At 54.1% G+C, this 20979-nt stretch overlaps 1 protein-coding gene and 1 long non-coding RNA gene across 6 annotated transcripts in view; one reads left to right on the top strand and one right to left on the bottom strand.

The window, feature by feature from the left end:
- Positions 1–20979, top strand: part of LOC106981118 (uncharacterized) — an 82748-nt gene that overhangs the window by 46793 nt on the left and 14976 nt on the right. The window lies entirely within an intron of this gene.
- The window catches only part of PEBP4 (phosphatidylethanolamine binding protein 4), a 214477-nt gene continuing 201931 nt past the window's right edge, over positions 8434–20979 (bottom strand). For 4 of the 5 annotated variants that reach the window (XM_015079248.3, XM_053216434.1, XM_053216432.1 and 1 more), the window contains exons 6-7: positions 19499–19612; positions 8436–8732 (exon numbers count right to left, since the gene is read on the bottom strand). In XM_015079248.3, coding sequence (XP_014934734.2) covers positions 8578–8732; positions 19499–19612 — 269 coding nt within the window. In that variant the 3' untranslated portion in view covers positions 8436–8577. Of the gene's footprint in view, positions 8733–19498; positions 19613–20979 lie in introns of all 5 variants that reach the window. The other variant, XM_053216435.1, reaches the window with a different exon arrangement.

The raw sequence follows: 20979 nt of genomic DNA, 5'->3' as shown, positions 1-20979 counted from the left end.
CATAAACTCAAGTGGTAATAGCCCCGTTAATTGAGTGGTAATGATCCTTGGCATTTTTCATCTTCAAAGTCAGGAACAAACTGTAATTAATACTCCAGCCACCCGGGGGCAGGGTGGGGGGTGGTGTGGAGCATCTTGAGCTGAGGCTACTCAGCCCAGGGAAACTGAGGCACTGGTGTTGAAACTGGTTAGATACAAAGCCCAGCAGAGCCCAGAATCTTCAGGGGTGCCTTGAACACATCGCAGGGTGGCCCCCTCCCAAACCCAGGCAGCTGGGGAGCCTGGATCATGAACGAGGAGGGGGTGCTGGAGACCCGGGAGGGGCAGGGAAAGGAGTTTCCGCCATGGGCCTGGCCAGGCGAATCAGATGTGCTGGTGGCTTGGCCCACGAGAGCCGGCCCAGGCCCAGGATGAGCCCAGGGTCGGCCCTGGAGTGGTGGGCGGAGCCGGGAAGGGGACCCGGGAGTCCCTGGCGCCCAATGGCAGGCCGGCTTACGGCACACTCAGCGTGAGTCACCAGCGGCTCCGAAATGCCTCCCGGTTTCCTCATCACAGTCTGGCTGCACCGAGCCCGGAGGGAGTTTTTCATTAAGGTGATTACCCTGCCGTCATTAAAGGCTGGTAAATAGCACCCAGGGACCGAGGGCGCGCGCGGCTGCCTCTGAACTGCGGCCCGGGTTCACAGGCACCCCTGGCGGAGAGCGGCGCCGCTGGGCCTCCTTGCCACCAGTTGGAATCCTCCGTATCCAGGGGCCAGGAGCCCGTGGCCTCGGAGTTCCCAGAAGCAATCCCGTCGCTACGCTACCCTACCTCTCACACCGCGTTGCGTTTTCTCCTAGACTGTGATGTCCTCGAGGGACAGACAGTTCAGCGCCCGCTTACTCAGGAAAGCCTCCCCTGTGACACCCCCTCCAGGTGATAACCAAACTCCACTTCTAGGTTGCCACAATCCTGTATATCTTCTTACATTTATTTGTGTGATCCTGCGATGAGCGTCCCCTCTCACCTTCCAAACGTTCCAGAAAGGCAGGCACCCACTACTGATTGTGCGTTGTTTACCTAATGTGCCCCCCCCCCCCAGCCCCCTCTACCGCCACTTATCCTGCTACAGGTGTAGCAGGCCTCTGTGCTTCTGAATTAACAAGTCCCTGTGAGGCAACAAACTGATGACTCTGCCCCTCTGTCTGATTGCTGTCCACATTTGACAGGGATCTGTTGTGCACCTACTATGTGTCAGGCATTGGGAAGTCCTTGCTGTGGGGAGACTAGGGGCCTAGTGAGTGTTTAGGGTGGGGATGGGCGATAGCAAACATATAGGTGGTGGTAGCTGATATGAGAAAAAATAAGGAGAAAGGGAGAGAGTGAGGAGGAGTGCATGTTGAGATCCTGTTTTATGTAGTAATTCTCCCCATCCTTGCATTTTGGAGCTAGCTTCAGTGCCACTGATAATAAAGTCAGAAATATAGAACATGTGGGTCTGTGCTGTAGTCTGGCTACTTTATTGTGTGCCTTCTGAAAAATTCTGAATAAGTACAATCTTTGCTTTAAAAAATTACATCAAAGTCTGCTAAAGAAGGTCAGGTCTCTGAAGGCAAAGTCACTTGGTCCCTTGCCCCCAGCATCAGTCCCTCTTCCCTGGGTCAGCTTTCCTGCCTGCCACCAGGTGGCCAGAGATAAAATTCTGACAGTTCCAGAGGACGCAGTAGTTTTCAGCAGCTTCTGGGGAAGAGATGGCAGTGGGCCAAGGGTGACTGTGGCTGTGGGTACCCCAGCCCCGAATCTCAGAGCTGCACTCCCCTCTTGTACAAACCGTCTCTCAGATTGGTGGGAGAGCTTCTTCTAGACCCCAAACGAAAGAAAAAGTCGCCGCAATGGAAACTCGAACTAACCCTCCCTTTTTGCCCCACTTCCCTCCCGCGCGGTCACACTTCCGGCAGCCACCACAGGGTATTTTGGGTTCGAAAACAAAGCGTCAGATCTATTTGAGCAACTTTTTTTTTTTTTTTCCATTGGAGTAGAAGCCCAGGGACCTGTGGCCACCCTGGGCTCGGCCACTTCCCCAGGGAACTGACGCGTTTCCCCTTCTCTGCTGAGGACCAATTTAGTAATTCAGACCGGCCACTTTTAGCTTCTCCTTTCCTTGGCCTGGCAGCAGGCGAGGTAGGGCCACTGGGAGGATGGGTGTGTGTCTGGGTGCCTTCCTTGTGGACTTCAGGGGAAGGCCTGGTTTCCCTCCTCTGCCAGAACCTCCCCCTTACCCTTCTCCAATCCCCCCACCCCTCACAAACGTGTGTGCACACGCGCACGCTCACACACACACACACACACACACGACGTCCACAGCCACTGCCCCAAATCCATTTGTCTGGTCCTAAGTCTACTCCAAAGGGTGCTGTGTCTGTGTCACTGGTGGGCTGGTGTGTACATAGGTTGTGAACAATGTGGGTGTGCACATATGGAGACTGCATGTACATGCGAATCCTATGTTCACAACTGCCCGGGCTGAACAACATGTACACACAGCTTGCATGATGTCTAGAAAGAGCTTGGCAGAGTTGAAACCCTGGAGTGTCTAGCGGGTGCATACACCATGTGATTTTGCGTGGGCTGGTATATTTACAGTATGTGTGTGCAGGATGCGGATAGTAGAGGTGTGTGTAAGCGTGCGCACGCACGTTTGTATATGTATGGGTGGGCTGGCCTGGTTCTTGGGGTGCAGGGGGAGGAAGACAGGAGAGCTCTGGACAATGGTGACCCGCGTCCTTGTGGGCAAATGCACACAAGGTCCATCAGTGGGCCAGGGTTTGAGGGCAGGGTAGTGAACTGCAGACGTGAGTGTGTACCTGGGGGACATGGGCTAGGGGCCAGCCAGTTTTCTGTCTCCCCCAGTGCCTTTACGCTTTACTTCAGGACCCTCACAGCCCTGTGAGGCCTCTCTCCTCAAGCCCCCTCTCCCTTCCACAGGCTGCCCTATTTCTTCCTGGCTCCAGTGCCTCTCCCTTTCTTACTTGTTAGCCCGCCTTCCTACCCCCGGAGCTGAGGTCCTTAGGTCTCCCAATCACAGGACTCCTGAGGGAGACCTTCCAGTGAGCAGGGCCCTGCTAGGTTTTTCAGTTTCTTCCGTTGTTTTGCGCACAACAGAGCCCCCATCGATGCTGGAGAATGGCTGACGTCCATTGCCTTCTGTAAAGGATCTGCTGCTTTATGGTGACTCGAAAGTGCACGTCCAGCTGTTTCTGTGTGTGTGTGTGTGTGTGTGTGTGTGCGTGAATGAGTGTGCAAGCACATGAGCGGACATGAGGGCATGTGAGGGAGTGAAGTGAGTGGTGTGGGTGAGGGTGTATGAATGTGTAGGTGTGTGGGTAGACGGCGTCTGGGCTCCTTTAAGGTGCTGCTCATGTTCGCCCTTCCGTCCAGGCCCTGAAGGGTCCAGCCCACTGTCCATTTTCTTCAGAGAATGGAAACGAAAGTGGGAACTCAACACCTTGCTGTGCCTGCCTTTCTGATAAGTTCAGCCTCTTTCCTCTGAACCCTCTGCTCCCTGCCCAGGTAACTTATGCCAGTGGGGCAGACTCCAGATTGTGAGGAATCAAGGAAGTGCTTCTGTGTCCTGCCCTCATTTGGAACATGTCAGGAGGCTCTGTGGCCACTGGGTGCAGACACAGGGCCGTGTGCTTCTCCACCTTCCCTCTACCAGCCTCTCTGAATGGGCTTCCTCCTGCCTGGATCTGGGGAAGATGAGCTCTGTTGCTGGTTGTTGCTTCTGGGAGCAGTTTCTCCTGAAATCCCAAGGTCTTTAGCTCCCCAGACTAAAACCTTTTAGTTTGGCCCTCCTGGTAGGGACTTCTGCAGCCAAATGCATTTGGCTCCTTTTTATTCTCAATCCCAAGGTTCTACCTGGTTCTGGTGGCTTCCTCTCACCTATCCCCACTCCTATCCGGCCAAAGGGACAGTAGTCGTGGCTTTTTCTACCATTCCCCAAAATAGGCACATAGAGTTGCAGAATTTTCAGCTAGAGGGGACCTCAGGAAACACCCATCCCAAGCTATTTTATAGATGAGGAAAGTGAGGCCCAGAGAGGCCAGCTGACTTGTCCAGGCTCACACAGCAGTGAATGGTACTAAAATCAGGTCCCTACATCCGACCAGATGGCCATGCCTTTCTTTTCTATTTCCTTCTTTTTCTGCCTCTTTCTCTTCCTTTCTTTTTTTAATCAAAATATTTCCTTTCTTCCCTTTGAAATGTCCTCTTTGTGTTAAGCATGACAACTTGTGTCTGGTGGCCCCAAGGTGGCACTGAGCCGAGACCTCTGTCCTGGCTCAGTTTTCTTCAAGTCTTTTCCAAAGGCTTTTCTCTTTCCTGGTCCCTCTCCCACCAGGATGCTAAGGGGGACCCTGTCTCCCCCTCTCCCTGAGCCAGACTATTCAGCTCCTGTTTTGCCTTCTGAGTACTCAGAAGGCAAATGGGAACCCTCAAGGAATTGGCTCCTCTCTAGAACCTTAGTTTCCTAATCTCGAAAATGGAGCAAGGGTCTCTGAAGGGGGAATATGGGCATTTGTGTATATATGTATATGCAGGAGGGCGTGTGTGTGTGTGTGTGTGTGTGTGTGTGTGTGTATGGATGCCTCACGTGTCTCCCAGCAGCTCCTGGGGGTAAATGGGAAGGTTAATTAGCACCAGGATGAAAGGTGCTGTGGGATAATTACAGGTAATATCAGGATGGCCAGGAAGGTGGGGCAAAAGGCCTTAAACCTGGGCAGGGGGTGGGCAGCCCCTAGCCCCATTCCTGCAAAGTGCATCAGACACCTGGAGAGGCGGTGGGGGGGGGGGCGCGGTAGGAAGGAGCATTCTGAGTGAAGGGTCTTTGTCTTTACAGAGAAATGCTTGTTAGTTGCTAAGGAACTGGGCTGTCTTCCCTGATCCGAGCCTCCCAATGTTTCGCTGAGCTTGGGAGGGGGATGCTGGGCTGGGGCCTGAGGATCCCTTGGCAGTCAGCCCTTTCCCTGGGGCCACTGAGACTCGGATGGGGCTCTTGGGAAGGACTCTCATCTGGGGAGGGTGGCTCTTTCCCACTACCCGAAGCCACACTACTTGCTCTGGCCCAGGTGGGGAGCAGAGCAGGGGAGTGGAGGCAGGGAAGGAGAGGAAAACACGCATTTACTCAACAGCCTGCATGCCAAGCACTGCGCCTGGGTGCCTTGCCTGCTATCTCATTTAACTGTTGCAACAGATCTTTAGGAAAGGCACTTATTTCCATGGTTTTTTCACTATACTGTTTTTTTTGTTTGTTTGTTTGTTTTTGTTTTTTTGTTTTGTTTTGTTTTTGTTTTTTTTTTTGCAGTTGAAACAGGTCCAGAATAGTTGAGTAAATTCCCTGAGGTCCCAGAGCTATCAATGGTAGAGATTCTATGTGAATTTAGGTCTGCTAAGTAAGAAAAGGTTTTAAACTACACCACTTAAAGCATCTACCAGGCTTTCCTTCTCTCCCGTGGTTTCTCAGCGGTAACCTGGACCCACCACCACCACCACCACTGCCATCATTATCATCATTGTTGTCACCGGGAAGTCTTCCCATATGGCTTTCCCTCCTTTTCCATGTCTCTCCCTTCCCTGAGAGCAGTTTTCACACAGGTGAGGTTCTTGGGGAGACGGGTGATTCAATGCATTGAGGGTGGTAAACCGTTGGGGTAGCTGCCTCGGGCAGGTGGTGGTGGGGGGTGGGTGGCAGACCAGGCTGTTGCCATGAGCGTCTAGGAGCTGGCCCTCCTCACAAATCACACTTGGTCTAGAATAGCTGAAGCTGGGGGTAGGCAAGATGCTGGGTGAGACTCCCCTTAAATTCTTCTGAAACTCCCAGCCTTCTTTCTGCCCCACCTCACTTCTGAAAAAAATAGAAGGTCTGGCCTTTATTTTATGTAGCTCAGAGAGTAAAATGAGAGTACTGCTTATCTCTGAGTACCTAGCGTGAGAAGGCTTAAGTTAACACCAGTGCTACTAGTTACGGAACAGGGAGTGCGTTCCTCAACTTACCAGAATGTCAGTTTCCTCATCTATAAAATGAGAAGAGCAACAGCTACATTATTAGGTTGTGACAACGGAAGGAGAGAATCTGCGTGAAGGCAGGGAAGCAGGGCAGGAATGCGTTAAATGCGATGCCACTTGTTAGGGCACAGTGCCTGGCATGCAGAAAGTGCTCAACAAACACTATCTGATAATAATGATGATAATAATAATGTCAGCTCTCCTACCCCTGCAAAGGGCTCACTAATGCTCCCTTACATCTTTCTTAACTGCTTCATTAGAGATCTCGAAGCAATCTACGTGCTCATTTTGTTTCTTCCTGGAGGAGGCAGTGAAAAGAAAAGGGGGAAGAGGCCCAAAGTCTTGTGAGGCAGAGAACTGAGTCAAGGGTGACTTTTCCAAGGTGTCCCTGGCCTCTAGGTTTCCCTTTCCTGGCACTGGACCTCCTTCTCCGTGGCTTTCAGGGGCCATCTGGCAGGGCTGGCTTCAGCCTAGAGCCTGGGCCAGCTTTGTTCTTTTTTCACGTTTTGGGGCCAGGAGGGTGGGGGTCTCTCCTGCAGTTGAACTCAAAGCCCAAAAAACCAGGAGAAAAGAAGGGGGGGGGGGAGGAAGGAAAGCAAGCCGATAATTTCCTCGAAGGATAAACATCCGATTTTTTTTCCTCACCCAAAATAAACATGCTAGCCACAAGGAATTAAAAGCAGAAGAGGGGAGGATGTGTCTCGACTTGGGGCTGCTCTAGCAAGCTGACCTGCTATTTATCCTGGCCTTGGGCACCAACGGGAGCTGCCAATTACACTCCAGGCCTGGTGGGGTGGGGGCTGCAGGGAGAAGGGCTCAGGAGTGTGAGGTTCACGCACACACCCAGAGTGTCCCTTCCGAGGCTGCCTGCTGTGACACTGCACATGGACACTTCCCTTTGCTTCTCCTTTTAGCGCTGCCGACAAGCTTGCCTGCCAAGGTGAAGAGAACGGGGAGTTCCTACTGCCTGGGCTGGCATCAGAAGGCCCTTCGACAGAACACGACTTTAGTGTCCATCACCCAGATGGGAGCTAAATCCATCAATGGTGGGAGGAAGCATGGTCCGGTTCCCTTCACAACCTCAGTCTCCCACCTCATCTCGTCCTTCAGAGCCTCACCACTAAAATCCTCCAACTACTTAAGATGTGCCCAGCTGGGCTGAGTGGCTGGCCGGGGCCCCTCTGCCTTCCAGCTAATGTGGGGCATGGCTCTAAGAAGGCAACAGCCCTGTGTCCAGCTGCAGCCTGCCTCTTTCATCTGGGGATCTCAAGGCACCTTGCACACAAGAATCACCAACATTGCTGTATTCTGGCCAAGGAGAGGGGGGCTATTAACTCTTGGAGGGAAACTGAGTGTGGAGGCGCAGTGAGGGGGTGGGGGTGCTGAGGGGACTGGAGCCGGGGGGTGGGGGAGTCGAGGAACTTGAGTTTAGCCTGGGAACGAGACCGTAGCGAAAGAGGTACCTCCAAGGGGACCCTGGGTGGGAAAGCCACGGGACCTTCAGAGGACATCCAGGGGAGTTAGGGGGCGAAAATCCTTTCCTTGCAGACACCAGGGAGTTTCTTCAGAGTTTTCTGAAAGCACAAATCAGATTGTACTCATTCTTCCCCTCCAGTCTACTTATTTTATTGTTCAGTGGTTTCCCATTGCTCTGAGAGTACACTTTAAAACTTTAGCATGGCTGCGAGGCATGGCATGGTCTTTGCCCATCTGTCCAGGTGGCAACACTACAGGCCTGGAAGATGCCACGCATGCCCCTGCCAGCCACGGGAGCTCGGAGGCAGTGTTCCCTCTCTTTGTCACGGTCTCCGGCACACGTCCCCATTCACAGTTAACCCCTACCACACTTTTCAGCTCTGAAGTTAAACACCACTTCCTCTGACAGGCCTCACCTGAGCCTGGACTATGCCCCCTCCACCACAAAGCAGGTCCCCTCATGCCCTCATAGCACTTGGCACATTTGTTGTAATTTGCTTGTGGTCACCTGATGAACCTTTCCCTCCCATCCTGGACTGTAAGCTCCATGAAGCAAGCCTTAGGTTTTGCCTACCCTGTTCCCATATGTATCCCCACCTGGTGCCAATACCTGTTCAATGAATGATGCTGAATTGTCAGAGTTGGAATGGACCATGGTGACAAACCAACTGCCCCAACTCTCCTTCCTACCTCGATTTCACAACAGAGGAAGCAGATTAGAGAAGATAGGTGATTTGCTCCAGGTCACACAGTGCCTCAGTGACAGGTGAGGCCTAGGGTCCCCCACTTCCTATCCATCTATATCCCAGCACCACCCGCACCCCACACACTTACATTTACAGCAAAGCCCCAGGTTCCTAGTGCTGGACATCGATTGATTTCTTCTTCTTAGTTTTTGAAAGAGAACAGGTTAGGAAGCAACACATCCAGCCAGTAAGCCCTGGATGATTTTTTTTTTTTTTTTAATTTGGGAGAGAAGGGGTTCCATGCCCAGACCATCACTGATGGGCACTGTGGACACACACACCTGCAACACAAAGCCTGATGTCTGGCCGGCAGTTAACTCTGTTTGGGTTTGTCCGTGGGCTCACTGCTTCCTCCTGCGGGAGGCTGGTAATTTGGGGAGTCCTGGTAATTTTCAGTCATGAATTGGGTGCTCGCTTCGGGTTCACTCAGGTGGAAGCGGTTCAGGAATTTGTCCATTTTCCAATTGCCTGGAAGGACAGACAGACCAGAGGAAGGCCGTGAGAGAGAACCATGGCCTGGGAGCGGCAAGGCCTGACAGGGAGGCCGCTCTGAGGACGTGGAGGCCTCAGCAAGTAAGGACCTTGGCCGTTGGGCTGTGGGGGGCAGAGTGCCCGGGTGCTTCTGGCTCCTAGCTGGATGTTAGCAGAGTGTCTGGGAAGAGACTATTCCCCAGGGAACAATGAGGAGTGAATCGGGACTGGTTTCCTTCCCCAGGGCCCTTTATTTGGCATGACTCTGCCTTCTCACATGCGGAAAGATGCCCCATTGGGTGGGCTACCCACTGTCTCCACCCACCTCTCTTTTTCTGCGGGCTCTCCTCACCCCAAGACTGAGGCCTTAAAGGCTTCTTGTCTTCACACCTGGTCACCCCAGCTGCTGGGGCTGAGACCGGCCCCAGTGTCTGCGTCAGTCTTTCAACCTCCTCCCCAGATCCCTGGCTGTGGCTGAGGTTGGGGGGCAGGGCACATGGCTAGGGCTCTCCCTCCTCCTGAGCACCTGGATCCTGCAGTATGGGTAAGAAGTCCCCGGGCGGGTGCCCAGGTGCTCCTCAAGGAGAGAGAGCACAGGGTTGTGGGGGGGGGAGGGGCCTCTTCTGGGGCAAGTGTGGACAGGCCTAGCAGCAGGGCAAGGAGGGCGCAGCCCGGGGCACTGGGGAGAAGCTGCGGAAAGTGGTCACAAGCATATTCCCACGCTCTGTTTCCCAAACCCTGGGCCTCAGGCACCCTCTGTGCATGACTGCGAGCTACAACACAGGATGCCCACTGTAACCTGAATTTGAGAGAAACAACAACTAATTTGTAAGTATGTCCCACATACTCATGGAATTTACTCAAAAATTCATTCCTTGTTTATCTAAAATTCATATTTAACTGGGCATCCTGTATTTTTTTCTTTTTGGTGTGTGAGGGGTAAATCGACCACCCTTCCCTGAGTGGAGGGAGTGCTCAAGGAAGACCTTGCCTGGAGCAGAGCTAGGCAGTGGACAGGTGGAGGAGAGTAATCTTTAATGCGCAGGGGCGAGGGTTGCAGCCTGGACAGAGCTGCCCATTTACCCGCCTGTGGTCCTCTGTCTGGACCCACTACCTTTTTTTTTTTTTTTAAAGTTTATTTATTTATTTTGAGAGAGAGTGCGAGAGCAAGGGAGGGACAGAGAGAGAGAGAGAATCCGGAGCAGGCTGTGCACTGTCAGCACAGAGCCCGACGCGGGGCTCAAACTCATGAACCACGAGATCATGACCTGAGCTAAAGTCAAGAGTTGTACTTAAGCCACCCTGGACTGAGCCACCCAGGTACCCCCACCCACTACCCTTTTTTAACAAGGAAGAAAGCAAGTCCCTTGATGTGCTGTTACTCCACTTATCATCCTTTCCTCCCCACACCACCCCGCAGGGGATGTTTGCATTTCAAAGAGGTTTTCAAGGAAAACCAAAATGTTTTAATCCAAAGAAACAAGACAATAATAAGGATAATGCAAATAATAATAATAGTAATAACACATCCATGTAGCGCTTCCTATGTGCCAGAAACTCCACGCATATTCATACACTTACTTAATCCTCATAAGGGGAGACTATTTTTATCCCCGGTGCTCAGATGGGAGGATGGGGCACAAGATGGGGTTCCGGTGAGAATGCTTCTTAGGGGCAGTGATGGAGGGAAGGGCCTCTTCATGCTCCCTTAGGTCCGATCTGGTGACTCCATGCTCGGATTCGGGAGAGATGCTGGGCCCTGGGAGAGTCTCTCCTGGGGGTAGGCTGCTGCTGGGTGACAGGTGGGCAACTGAGTGCTGTGGGGTCTTCCACCAGGAGGCGAGGTGGGGAGGCACTGGCCTGGTGGCCTTCACACCCAGGGAGCCTGGGAAAGTGCGTGCAGGTGTGTATGCGTGTACATGCATGCATGTCTATGCATGTGCAAGCCAGGAAAAGGGCTCATGGGTGAACTGGTGTGTGGCAGGCATGGGGACAAGGGGGCCTTCCCCATTGAGTAGGGCAGGAAGAAACCTTGGTGGTCAGGAGGGAATTGAAACTCTCATCACGAGATCAGGGCAAGTTGGTGGAAAGAAATCCCCTGCACCCCGAGGGAGACCTCGCTCCCCTGCTGCAGACTTGCCCTTCCCTAATTCAGAGGACTTCTCTTGATTGATCTTGGAGTGCCCTGGGAGCCTCACAGCTCCTTCCCGGTCACATGTCCGACAACACTGTGGTTCTTAGGCAGCTCCTCAAACCAGGCCCTGTGTCCCTCAGGAGAGTGGGTACAGGCTGCTGGCTGCTAGCCTCCTGCTGCCTCCTCCCCTGGTTTGGCTGTGACTCCTCACGCCCCCGTTTCCTGCCACAAAGGGCAAGAGGAACTGACCCTTTGCAAGTTCTAGAAGGAAGAGGGGTGAGTCAGGCCCTCAGGGGTGTGTGTGTGTGTGTGTGTGTAGAGAGAGATGGGGAGCTTGGAGGCTGTGGCTTCGTGGTCACCATTTGGAGGAAAGTCCCATCCTGTATGGCACTGCTCCGATCCTGGAGCTGCAGAGAAGCTGCTGCCATGCAGGAAGAGGGTGGTGATGCTGGCTGTGCTCAGGCCACCCCCCTTGGACCCTGGGGCCACCCAGGATGGGCTCTTCCTGGGTCCAGGGCAGGGGTAGTGAGCGTACTGCAAAGGGCTCTGTGGCAGGAGGGAGAGAGGAGGAGGATGTCTGACGCCTGTTTCCTGAACCACCCAGTGGTTGGAACACAGGCCGGGTCTCCTCAGGGCGGGGCTGCTGCATGTGACGTGCCCATTGTTCCCTGCGCAACCGTAGGGCACACCGTTCTCATTCCGAAAAACTAGAAGCTGATCTCTTACCCACTGGTTGGGGCTGATAGGGAAGATGTTGGCGATGAAGGATGTTAGATGTTACAGATGTTCCACAAATGGGCCAAGGGGAGTGAGTGCTGGGTCAGCTTACCTAAAGCTGTGGGGCAGAGGTGGGGGAGGTTTCGGAGCCACTACTGTGTGCCTGATCTCCCCTAGACAGTGTCTTCAACACCTGGGAGAGGGGCTCCAAGCTTTCAGTTACTCATCCTCTGCCCCTGAGTCCCAGGGGCAGCAATGGCTGGAATGTGTGGGAATTGCCCTGGGGCAGGTCCTGTAGTCACTCTCTGCCCCCAGCTTCCCCAGTCTGTGGGGGACTGAGAAATATTCTCCTAGGCCAGCCCCTTCCCCTCGGAGGACTTGTGGGCATGCGATGGGCGACTCCTCTGCTGGAATGTGCGAACTCTGGGCTGAGGGGAGACTGACAGCCCAACTGGGAGCCGCAGCCTGGTGTCCACTAGGCATGGGGGGGTATACTGGATGGAGGCCCTGCTCCTGTCCTCAACGGTTTTATAACAGAAGACAATGAACCCTGGACTAGTAACAAGCTAGGCCTTCTCAGGCCTTCTCTTGGCCAGCAGCACAGCTTTGCAGCTCCTGGCGGATGGGGTCCCATCCTTAGCCTCGCCCTCGTCTCTTCAGCGGACCTACTCTTAGGCCTTCCCAATAGCACAGGGCAGTGTTCCCTGTGTGTCCTGCCTGTAGCCCAGGGACATTTCCCACCTGACTTGCCATTTGGTCCTCCTGGGGCCCTCAAGTGTTTCCTGCTCAGCCTGGCAAGTGGGGGCTGGGAAGCCCCCACTGGGAGGGAGGCCTCCACTCCTGTGGCTGGAGAACAAGGGGGCGGGGTCCTGAGACTTGGGCTTGGCCTCCTCTGAGCTGTTTTGTGAGTTGAGCTGCTGGGGCTTCTACTGGCACTGAGTGGCCCTGTCTCCCAAGGCGGGTGAGATGTATCTAACCAAAGTGGCCACCCTCTTCCCTGTCCCCCACCCCTGACTCTCCCCCTAGGGGACAGTGGCCCCGAAGAAAAAACAAAAATTGAACGCCAGCCTAATAACCGCCCCATCGTGTGCCTGGCTCAGGTCTGTAATTTGTCTGGCTCTTCGCAGGGCTGGCTGCAGTGATAGAGGCACTGATGCCTTTCTGCTGAGATTAATGATGTCCTGGTGGTGGTAGGCGGGAGGCCTGGGCCTCTTATTTTTTGTGCCACTAAATGACATCCAGAGACTTCCACTCAGGAGCTGAAAAGCCCTCGTTCCATCACATCCAATTACTCCTGGAGAATATTTGCTGAGTGGCTGATCCTGCTGGCTTGAGAGGCATGGGGCAGAGGGGACCACTTTGACTTTGGCAGGAGTGAGAGGGTGGGGATGCTGGGGGGGGGGGTTCCGAGGTGGGGAGCGGTCACCCAGCTCCTCTGGAGCACTCGGGAGGATTGGAGAGTGGAAGTGCAATTCCTAATTACCCGGGGAAATGGATCACCCAGGATGCCCCCCTTGGTCCTGGGGCTGGGGCTGGGGCTGGGGGTGGGGAAGGGAGCAAGAGAGGAGGCCCAAAGCTGTCAGTTTAAGCTTCCGCTGCTCCATTCCAGTATTTGCTGGTGGTGGCTGGCTGGAACTCTGGGTGAAATTTGGGGATTATCTGTGGTTTCCTGCTGATCTGTTCAATACCGCTTTGGATGACTGATGTTTGGCTTGACTGGGGCGTGTTTCCTGAAGAGGGCTGCCTGCGGCCTGTGGAGGTTGCAGGCAGTTCCTAGCCAGGGTGCCTGTCTGAGAGTTGCCCAAGATGGCCTCATCCGGGCTGCCGCCAGGCCCCCAGTCCTACCCGCTCTGCCAGGTGGGTGGGGCCCCACTGCCTGACACAAGCCCACACAGTGATTCAGGGGCTGGGCCCGGGGCAGGGGGTGGGGGTGGGGTGGGTTCTGGGGCCTGGCCAGGTGAACCACCATGGGAGGTCATGGCAGGGGGTAGGGGCTGTTTTGCAGTGGGCTGTGTGTGTTTGTGTGTGTCTGTGTGCGTGTTTGGGGATGGTCTGCAGGGAGGGCACTCTTCCTTCTACGTTTGCCTATATACCATGTACTTCTAGCTCACTGCCACCAGGCCTGTGGATTTTCTCCCAGCCTCAGTTCCTCTACATCAATGCCTCCTACTGTTGACACTTCTCGGAGTTCTGCTGCATTCCTGCCCTTGGCCTGTGTTTTCAAACATTTCCCCACAGTGCCTACTGTTTCAATCACCCATGGTGCCCCTCAGGCCTTTAGAGGCCACAAGCAAGCCTTAAATCCCACCGTGTGGCAAGCCTCAGCCCATTCCTCCTCTCTGACCTCTATGGGTGGGTGGCTCACCCAGGAGCTGCTCAGTTCAGGTGTCTGCGATGCTGGGGAGTGGGTTATGGCTGCCTGGTCCAGAACCCAAGGACCCCTCCCAGAGACGCAGTCTCTCTGCAGGCCTCCAAGGCTGCCTCGGTGAGGTGGCATCCGAGACTGGTGTGGCCCGTTAGCTCCCCTGGCGCTGTGGCACCATCCTGGGCTCACCGCCTTGGACATGCTTCTGGAACAAGCTTTGGCATGTCATCTTGTGGGGCAGCGAGGGGATTTCCCCCACTCACTCGAGAGAGGAGCTTGAGGCCGTGAGGCTGGCTCGTGACACCTCTGGGCCAGGTGGCTGAGGTGTGGCACCACACAGGCCATAGCTCGGCAGGACTTTTAGTGTCTACACAGTGCTTGGCTATCACCTTCTCCAGGGAGGGGGTGTGAGGGGACGCTGCCTTGGGTGGCTGCTGCTGCTGGCCAAGGACACTCGGGACTTCAAGATGGACTTGTTCTTTCTTTGTCCCCACACCAGGGCCCAGGTGGTCTGGGTGAGGAGAGAGAGGGGTGAGGGTGAGGAATGTGGGTGAGTGAGTGATAGGAGCGAAGAGCCTCGCCCCAGGAGTCAGAAGAAAGGTAATTTGCTTTTAACTGTGGACCCTTGGTTGACCAAGCCACTCACTGTTCTGGGCGTCAGTTTCCTTATTCGCCTGGCGGAAGGAATGGCCACTGTCCTGGTCGCCCTACAGGATCCAGCCAGGGAGGAGCAGGGCAGGCTGGTGGAGAGGCTGGGCACAAGTGGTCCTGCCTGCCCACCTGGTTGGGACAAGGAGGATGTGAATGCCAAAACTCATTTGTGGACACGGTGCTCACAGAGGCGGCTGTCTTTCCGGGTGTTAAAGGAAGCTGATGATGACTTGAATATGGGGGTGTGAGAACGTGCAGCTGTGTGTGTGTGTGTGTGTGTGTGTGTGTGTACATGGGTGTGTCCCATACACAAACATCCTCATTGACTGAAAGTTCACAGGGGGCTGAGCACAGGGACAGGTGGTAAAAAGGAAACATATGGCAGAGGTGAGCTCTTCCCTCAAGGAATTTATAGTCTCATGGTGGCAGTGAGGCCTGTGCAAGTGAAAAATGATTGAGTAATACAAAAGAGATAAAAGCAGGTGACTAAGCAGGCAAAACCAAGTGTTACGGAGCGTGTGGAGACGGACAGCAGCAGGGGAGGGCAGGGTCCTGTCGGCTGAGAGAAGACTGCCCCCGGGGGAAGGCACCATGGGGCCATCAGCAAGACTCGTATTCTGCAGGGGGGCGGGGCCACCAGGCTTGGGGAAGGGGAGAAATGGTGTGCCCTGATCAGCAGCAGGCAAAGGGGGAGCACGGTGGGCACTGATGGGAACTAAGCAGGAGTTAGTGGGCATGTGGCAGCGTGTGGTATAGAAGGGTGCATGGATGAGGTGAGAACCAGCGCTGTCTGCGGGCTCTCTTCAGATATGGCCCCTCAACTCATTCGGTTGGTTCCTCTACAACGTGGAAGCCACCTGCCGAATCCAAGGCTGCTGTGAGGCCGATGCGCAGGCAAACCGTCATGAATCACAGATGAGCCCAGAGGCCAGATTGGGCTTTGGGCATACAAGGTGGAGGGGAGAGGGATTAGAGCTGGGTGAGAGGGGTTGGACAGAGGTACAAGTCCAATGTGTTACAGGCCCAAATTTAGGAAGGGGCGGTGTGGCCTTTGGGACAAATGTCAGTGAAATTGGGCCAGCCATGGTCAGAGGGCATCAGGTCAGGCTCTTTCAGCTTCACTCTTGTTCCCTGTTTGGGATGTGGTCATGCTTGAGCTATCTGACTATCTCCCTTCACTAGCTCTGTGAACTCCCAACTGTCCACAGGGTTACACTGGGTGACACCATGCATCCATGGGAACACGGACCTGGTCCACATGGCTCAATTCTGTGCCCACAGCACCTAGAACACTGCCTCACACACATTCGGCACCTACTGTCATCCCAACGAATGCAGAGGGCATGTGTGAATCGTGCCCAGCATGGAGGGGAAAATGGTGGGGAGAAGGAGCTGTGTAAAGGCAGGAGGAATAGGAAGGCAGGATTTCATAAACTAGAAGAAAGTTGGCTTGCCTTTCCAGGTCCTGGCAGGCCAATATCTGACTGAAGGCCTCCATCCAGAAGTGTGTGGAGTTGGATAGGTTCTTCAAGACTTGTCACTTGCTCCCTGCACTTGTCCCGCAGAACTCCAAGGTGGGGGGAACTCGGTAAGCTGGGAGCAAATCTGTTATGGGTCATTCAGTGGTAGACCCAACTAGTCCAACCCCTTATCTTGAGGATATAGAAATTGAGGCCCAGAGATGTGAGGTGGCTTGTCCAAGGTGACACATGGATGTCAAGATCTCCCATTTGTTAATCCTATAGATGTTGTCTTGAGGTCACGGAATAAAGAGAAACCCTGCAGAGGGTTTCAGCCCCTGGCACTGAGCAATGTTCCCTGGCCCTCACGGTCCTACAAATTCAACTAGAATAATGTCGCACATGCTTCTCAACCTAAACTGTCATCCACGCCTAAGTCCTAGGGAGGAAAGGATCCAGTAGGACTGGCTCAAGTCAACTACCCTTCATGGATGCCTCTCTACCTGGCTCTTACAAACCCACTTTCCCTTCCAGTCTCTGGAAGCTGTTCCTGCCTGTGCATCCAGAAAACACAAGTGATTGGTTACAGCACACATGTCCTAGGACTCCCCTGTTCCTCCGAGGACGCCTTCCCATGGAAAGAAAACTAGACCAAAGTGAGCCCCAGGGCCTGTGCTCCTTGGCTCCATATCCTGGTCTCCTGGGGGCTGGTCCAGCCTGGGGCTCCACGAGTCCCCAAGTGCTGTGCGGGTGCTTCAGAGAGCGCCTGGCCTTGGACTTCTGACAGTGTGCAAGGGCGGCTTCTACATTTGCCACGCCCCGTGGGTTCATCTGGGCACGCATCTCCGCACCTTTGGTGGTCTCCTGTGCCCTTGTTCCTCTCTGGCCTGCCCACCACTCCAGCGTAGTCACCTCTAAAGAGGGGTTGCTGTGTGTTACTTCTCCCATGGGCAAGACCTACCGGCACTTCACGGCACCCACCAAGGTCAGGCCTCTGCTGGGCTTGCTCCTCACAAGGGGGTGCTCCTTCTCACTTTTCCAAAATAATCGTTGCATCTGTGGTTCTCCAGCCCAGAGCGCCTTTTCTCTTTCACTCAAGGATTCAAATGGCCTCCTTCTCCCAGGCCCAGCCCATGCCGCACCTCTTCCATGTAGCCTCAGGGCCATATAGGTTTGTAGATCATCTAGATCCAACCCCTCATTTTCTAGATGGGGGAACTGAGGCTCAGAGAGGGTAGTTGAATTGCTCAAAAGTCAAATCACTAGCTGGAGACTGGAAATACAGATTTCCTCACCCTGCAGTAAAATACCTTTGCACTATTCCCGGCTGAAGAGGGTGTGTCTTCTGGAAGAGAAGGGGATCTTAGGAAGGTATGGACTATCCCTAAATCCACTTGATCTCCCGTTGTCCTTATAGCCAGAAACACATAATTAAGTGCTTAATTAGAAGCTGCTCTGCATTGTTATTTAAGTGTTTTCAAAGTAGACTGTAAGCCCCCTGAGGGCAGGGAACGTTCCCTGTGCTATGGGATCCTATCCTCTCCTAAGCCCCTAGCACAGTGCTAGACACAGGAAAGTGTCCTATGATGGCCCATCTGGGAGGACGATTTTCCCACCTCCATTTCTGGTGGCAAGCAGAATGGCACAGAAGCCAAGGGACCCTGCCCAGATGCGAGTCCAGTTCCTAAGTTTTCACGTAAAGGGAGGGGGGTGTGCACAAGAAACTGTGGTTTTGGCAAAGATTCAAAGGGACTGATGGTGGGTGTCAGGCCGCATAGGTTTAGAGCTTCCTTGCTTGCTGCCAGTGTCACAGGAAGGGCACACCAGCCACTGTGTTTTCTGGAGGATGGGCTAGGATGGAACCTGAGGACCCCAGCCACGGTGGACGGCAAGTGTCTTTGCGGTAGGCACCTCCTTTCTCCCTTTGCCCCCTTTCATGCTCCTCCTGGCTTCACCTACTGCTCTCTCCTTCCCCTCCCACCCCGCCCCTCAGAAAGCACTTGATCTTGCCGGAGCCTCCTTCAGGGGACAGTCTGAGCACTATCCTAGCCCAGGGTGGGGGCACTGTGATCTTGATGTCTTAACAGTGGGACTCAGGCATGCTTTACTTTGTGAGACTTGTACTCTTGGGGGACCGTCGTGGGCTCAGGTGCCAGTTCTCAGCCCTCAGAAAGCACAGTGCCTGGACTGGTGTAAGGGGGCTCATGATGTCTTTGGTGAGAGTGATCCAGGGAACTGGAGAAATTCATCTTGGCTTGGGCAAGACACATTATTGTTTTCCTTTTCTCTCTCTATCCAAATTTGAAAGCGTGTCTTTGGGAAAGCGGTTTAAAACAGATTTACAGATTGGCAAGACGCTGAGGGCACCTGGGGAGGGTTCACCAGCGGAAAGGTTGCACCAACTCTGCTTTCAGGGCAGCCCGGAGCCTTCTGTGATTGGTGGCTCCTGCTCAGCACACCTGAAGGCCTCCTTCACTCAACCAATACCTTTCGGGGCTCCACTTTCCTCTCCTCTGGGGCCTTTGGGCAACAGGCATGTAACAATACCTTTCCTGGCTTCCCAGTGGGTGGAAGTTGGTCAAGGTCACTGGGTGAGAGCAAATGGCTGATGACATCCACCCGCCCACTCACCTTCCTGCCAGCCTGGGGGATGTGCTGTTTGCACTCCCAAGATGGCATCTGTGCATTCCACATTTTCTTCCCTTCCCCCAAATGGGGGAGGTGATAGAGTGCACAGAGATTACTTTATTTCCCATTTTCCTGGAGAGAAATCTAAAGCTCAGTGAGGGGTCATGGCTCACACAGGGTCAGGTGAGTCGCCTGAGGCATGGCAGTGTCCAGATGTCCATGAGTCTTCCTTCCTGCTCCCCAGCTTTGGTTGGAGGGGGACCAAGGCCACCTTCAGTTAGCCATCAGGAGGCTACGGGGAGTGGATCCTCTCCAGGAGGCCAGAAGGGCTGCTCAGAGAAGCTAGTGGAAGGGTTATGGCTGGGAAGTTTTTGCCCCACCACTGTGGCAATACTGGGCAGACAGAACAATTAATGACCAACGAAGACAGACTGGCAGGGTGGCATTCCAGGGCCCTCTTGCCCAGATCAGACTCAATTAGAGCGTACAATTACTTGCAGGAGTGCTGTGGGGTAGCTGCCTGCACATGCCATTCAAGGCTGAATGGGGGAAATGGTTCTCTACCTGGCTCCGGGCCAGCTAAAGCCACCATCGTGATCTGTGGGACTTACTTATGAGGGGAGAACACATCTGATGTGAAAATCTTTAGGACACTCATTCCAGTCTACTTTCAAGAAACACTACCCTTTGACTCCGGCCTCCAAATCTCATGGGTAAGGAGTCAAGGTCCCAGCTTCCCCATTAATGCACAAAGCATCCACTTCCACCCCAGAATTTACACTGGCTTTGACAGATGGGGAGGCCTTACCTCGAGTTTTGTTTTCTTTGGAATGGAGAGAGATGTTCTGTCCTTCCTGAAGATAGACGAAGAACTGGTAGCGGTGGAAGCCACTTTGTGCTGGTGGGGAGGGAGGCTGGTAGGCTAGGGGCAGAAGAAGGACAGAGGATGGGCCCCACACCCCACAGAGCCCAGAGCCCCCTGACTCTTTTCCCTCAAGATAATTCTTTATGCCTTCCATGGTCCCCACTGACCTTCCTGGGGTCCCAGCCGGGGGCTTACCCCACTGCAAACTACTAGGATTTATCTTTCGCAGGATCTCACCTTCAGTAGTTTCCTTTAGGAAACACCTTATTTTGGGTGGTGGTGGGAGGAGGAGGAGGAGGTGTGAGCTGCTTGAAGGTCTTGGGCACTGGTGGGATTCCTGGGCCTTACTTGGCTGGTGGGTGTTGGTGTTATCCCTTTGCTGTTTTAGTCTATCCTGATGGATTTCCTGCCTCAAGAGAAACCCATCTTCCTCTGTGAGAGTGTTTGGCAGCGGATTTTTATTTATTTTTTCAGCATTTCCTTATGAACTCAATTCCCAAAGAAGCCAATTTCTTGGCTGGATCCGGAGGATCTGGAAGTGGTTACGGGGGTGGGTGGGACTCGGTTCAAAGGTTTGATCATGGAAGTGTAGGATCTGGGTGCTCGGGGCACTGGGAGCCCACTCAGGCTCTTCCGGAGGAGAAGGCCCATCTCCCTCCCCTTTGCCCTTGGTGCAGGAGGCAGATCTTTTTCTAAGGTAGGGGGGTAGTGGGGCGGGGACATCTCTCATTCTTTCCCCAAGTCTATGCAGGGGTTTTATGGGCCAGACTTTTGCGGTTGGTTCCAGTGGGGCCTCCTGCCAAACCGTGTGCCTCTGCCTCCTCCCCTTCGCCTCATCTCCCTTTCTAAAGAGCCAAGAATCTTCCTGGGGGTGGGTGGGGATGGAGTGTTTGCAGCGAGGATGCTGGTGGGAGGGAGCTTGGTTCTTTATGGTCACCTCCCTCTCCTGGTCATTAGACAAGAGGGACTCGCCATTTGGAGCTGTTGGAATTGTTCCTCATGGTGCACTTCCGGCCACTGGGGCCTCCAGCATGCTTGCAGCTAGGGGAATTCCTGACTATTCATCTCTCCCTGAGTTTTTGGTTGCAGATCTGATACACGCGTGTGTCGTGTGCGTGTGTGCACGCGTGCGTGTGTTCAGAGTGAGCACAGCACAGGGTGTGCCAGGAGCCCTGTGAGTTTGTATGACGGGGTCTGTGCTGGGGCAGGTGCGAGTGCTGGGAGAGTGTGCTTGTTCGCTGAGGCTGTTTTGGAGGGCCTCCGTCAGTGTGTGTGCAGATGTGGGTCATTATTTTTTTTTCACAAACACTGCCAACGCTGAGAAAGGCTGCTGAGCATAGGTGGGTGCCGGCGTGTGTCCTTCACGTGCATGGTGTGTGGAGGGCAGATGCGGCCGGGTCAGCTTTGAGCAAGGCCAGGGGTTG

Source organism: Acinonyx jubatus, chromosome B1 (genome assembly GCF_027475565.1).
Source record: "Acinonyx jubatus isolate Ajub_Pintada_27869175 chromosome B1, VMU_Ajub_asm_v1.0, whole genome shotgun sequence".
In the NCBI taxonomy this organism is placed as follows: Eukaryota; Metazoa; Chordata; class Mammalia; order Carnivora; family Felidae; genus Acinonyx; species Acinonyx jubatus.
The sequence above is the reverse complement of the archived record's forward strand: the minus strand, read 5'-3'. Positions and strand labels throughout refer to the sequence as shown.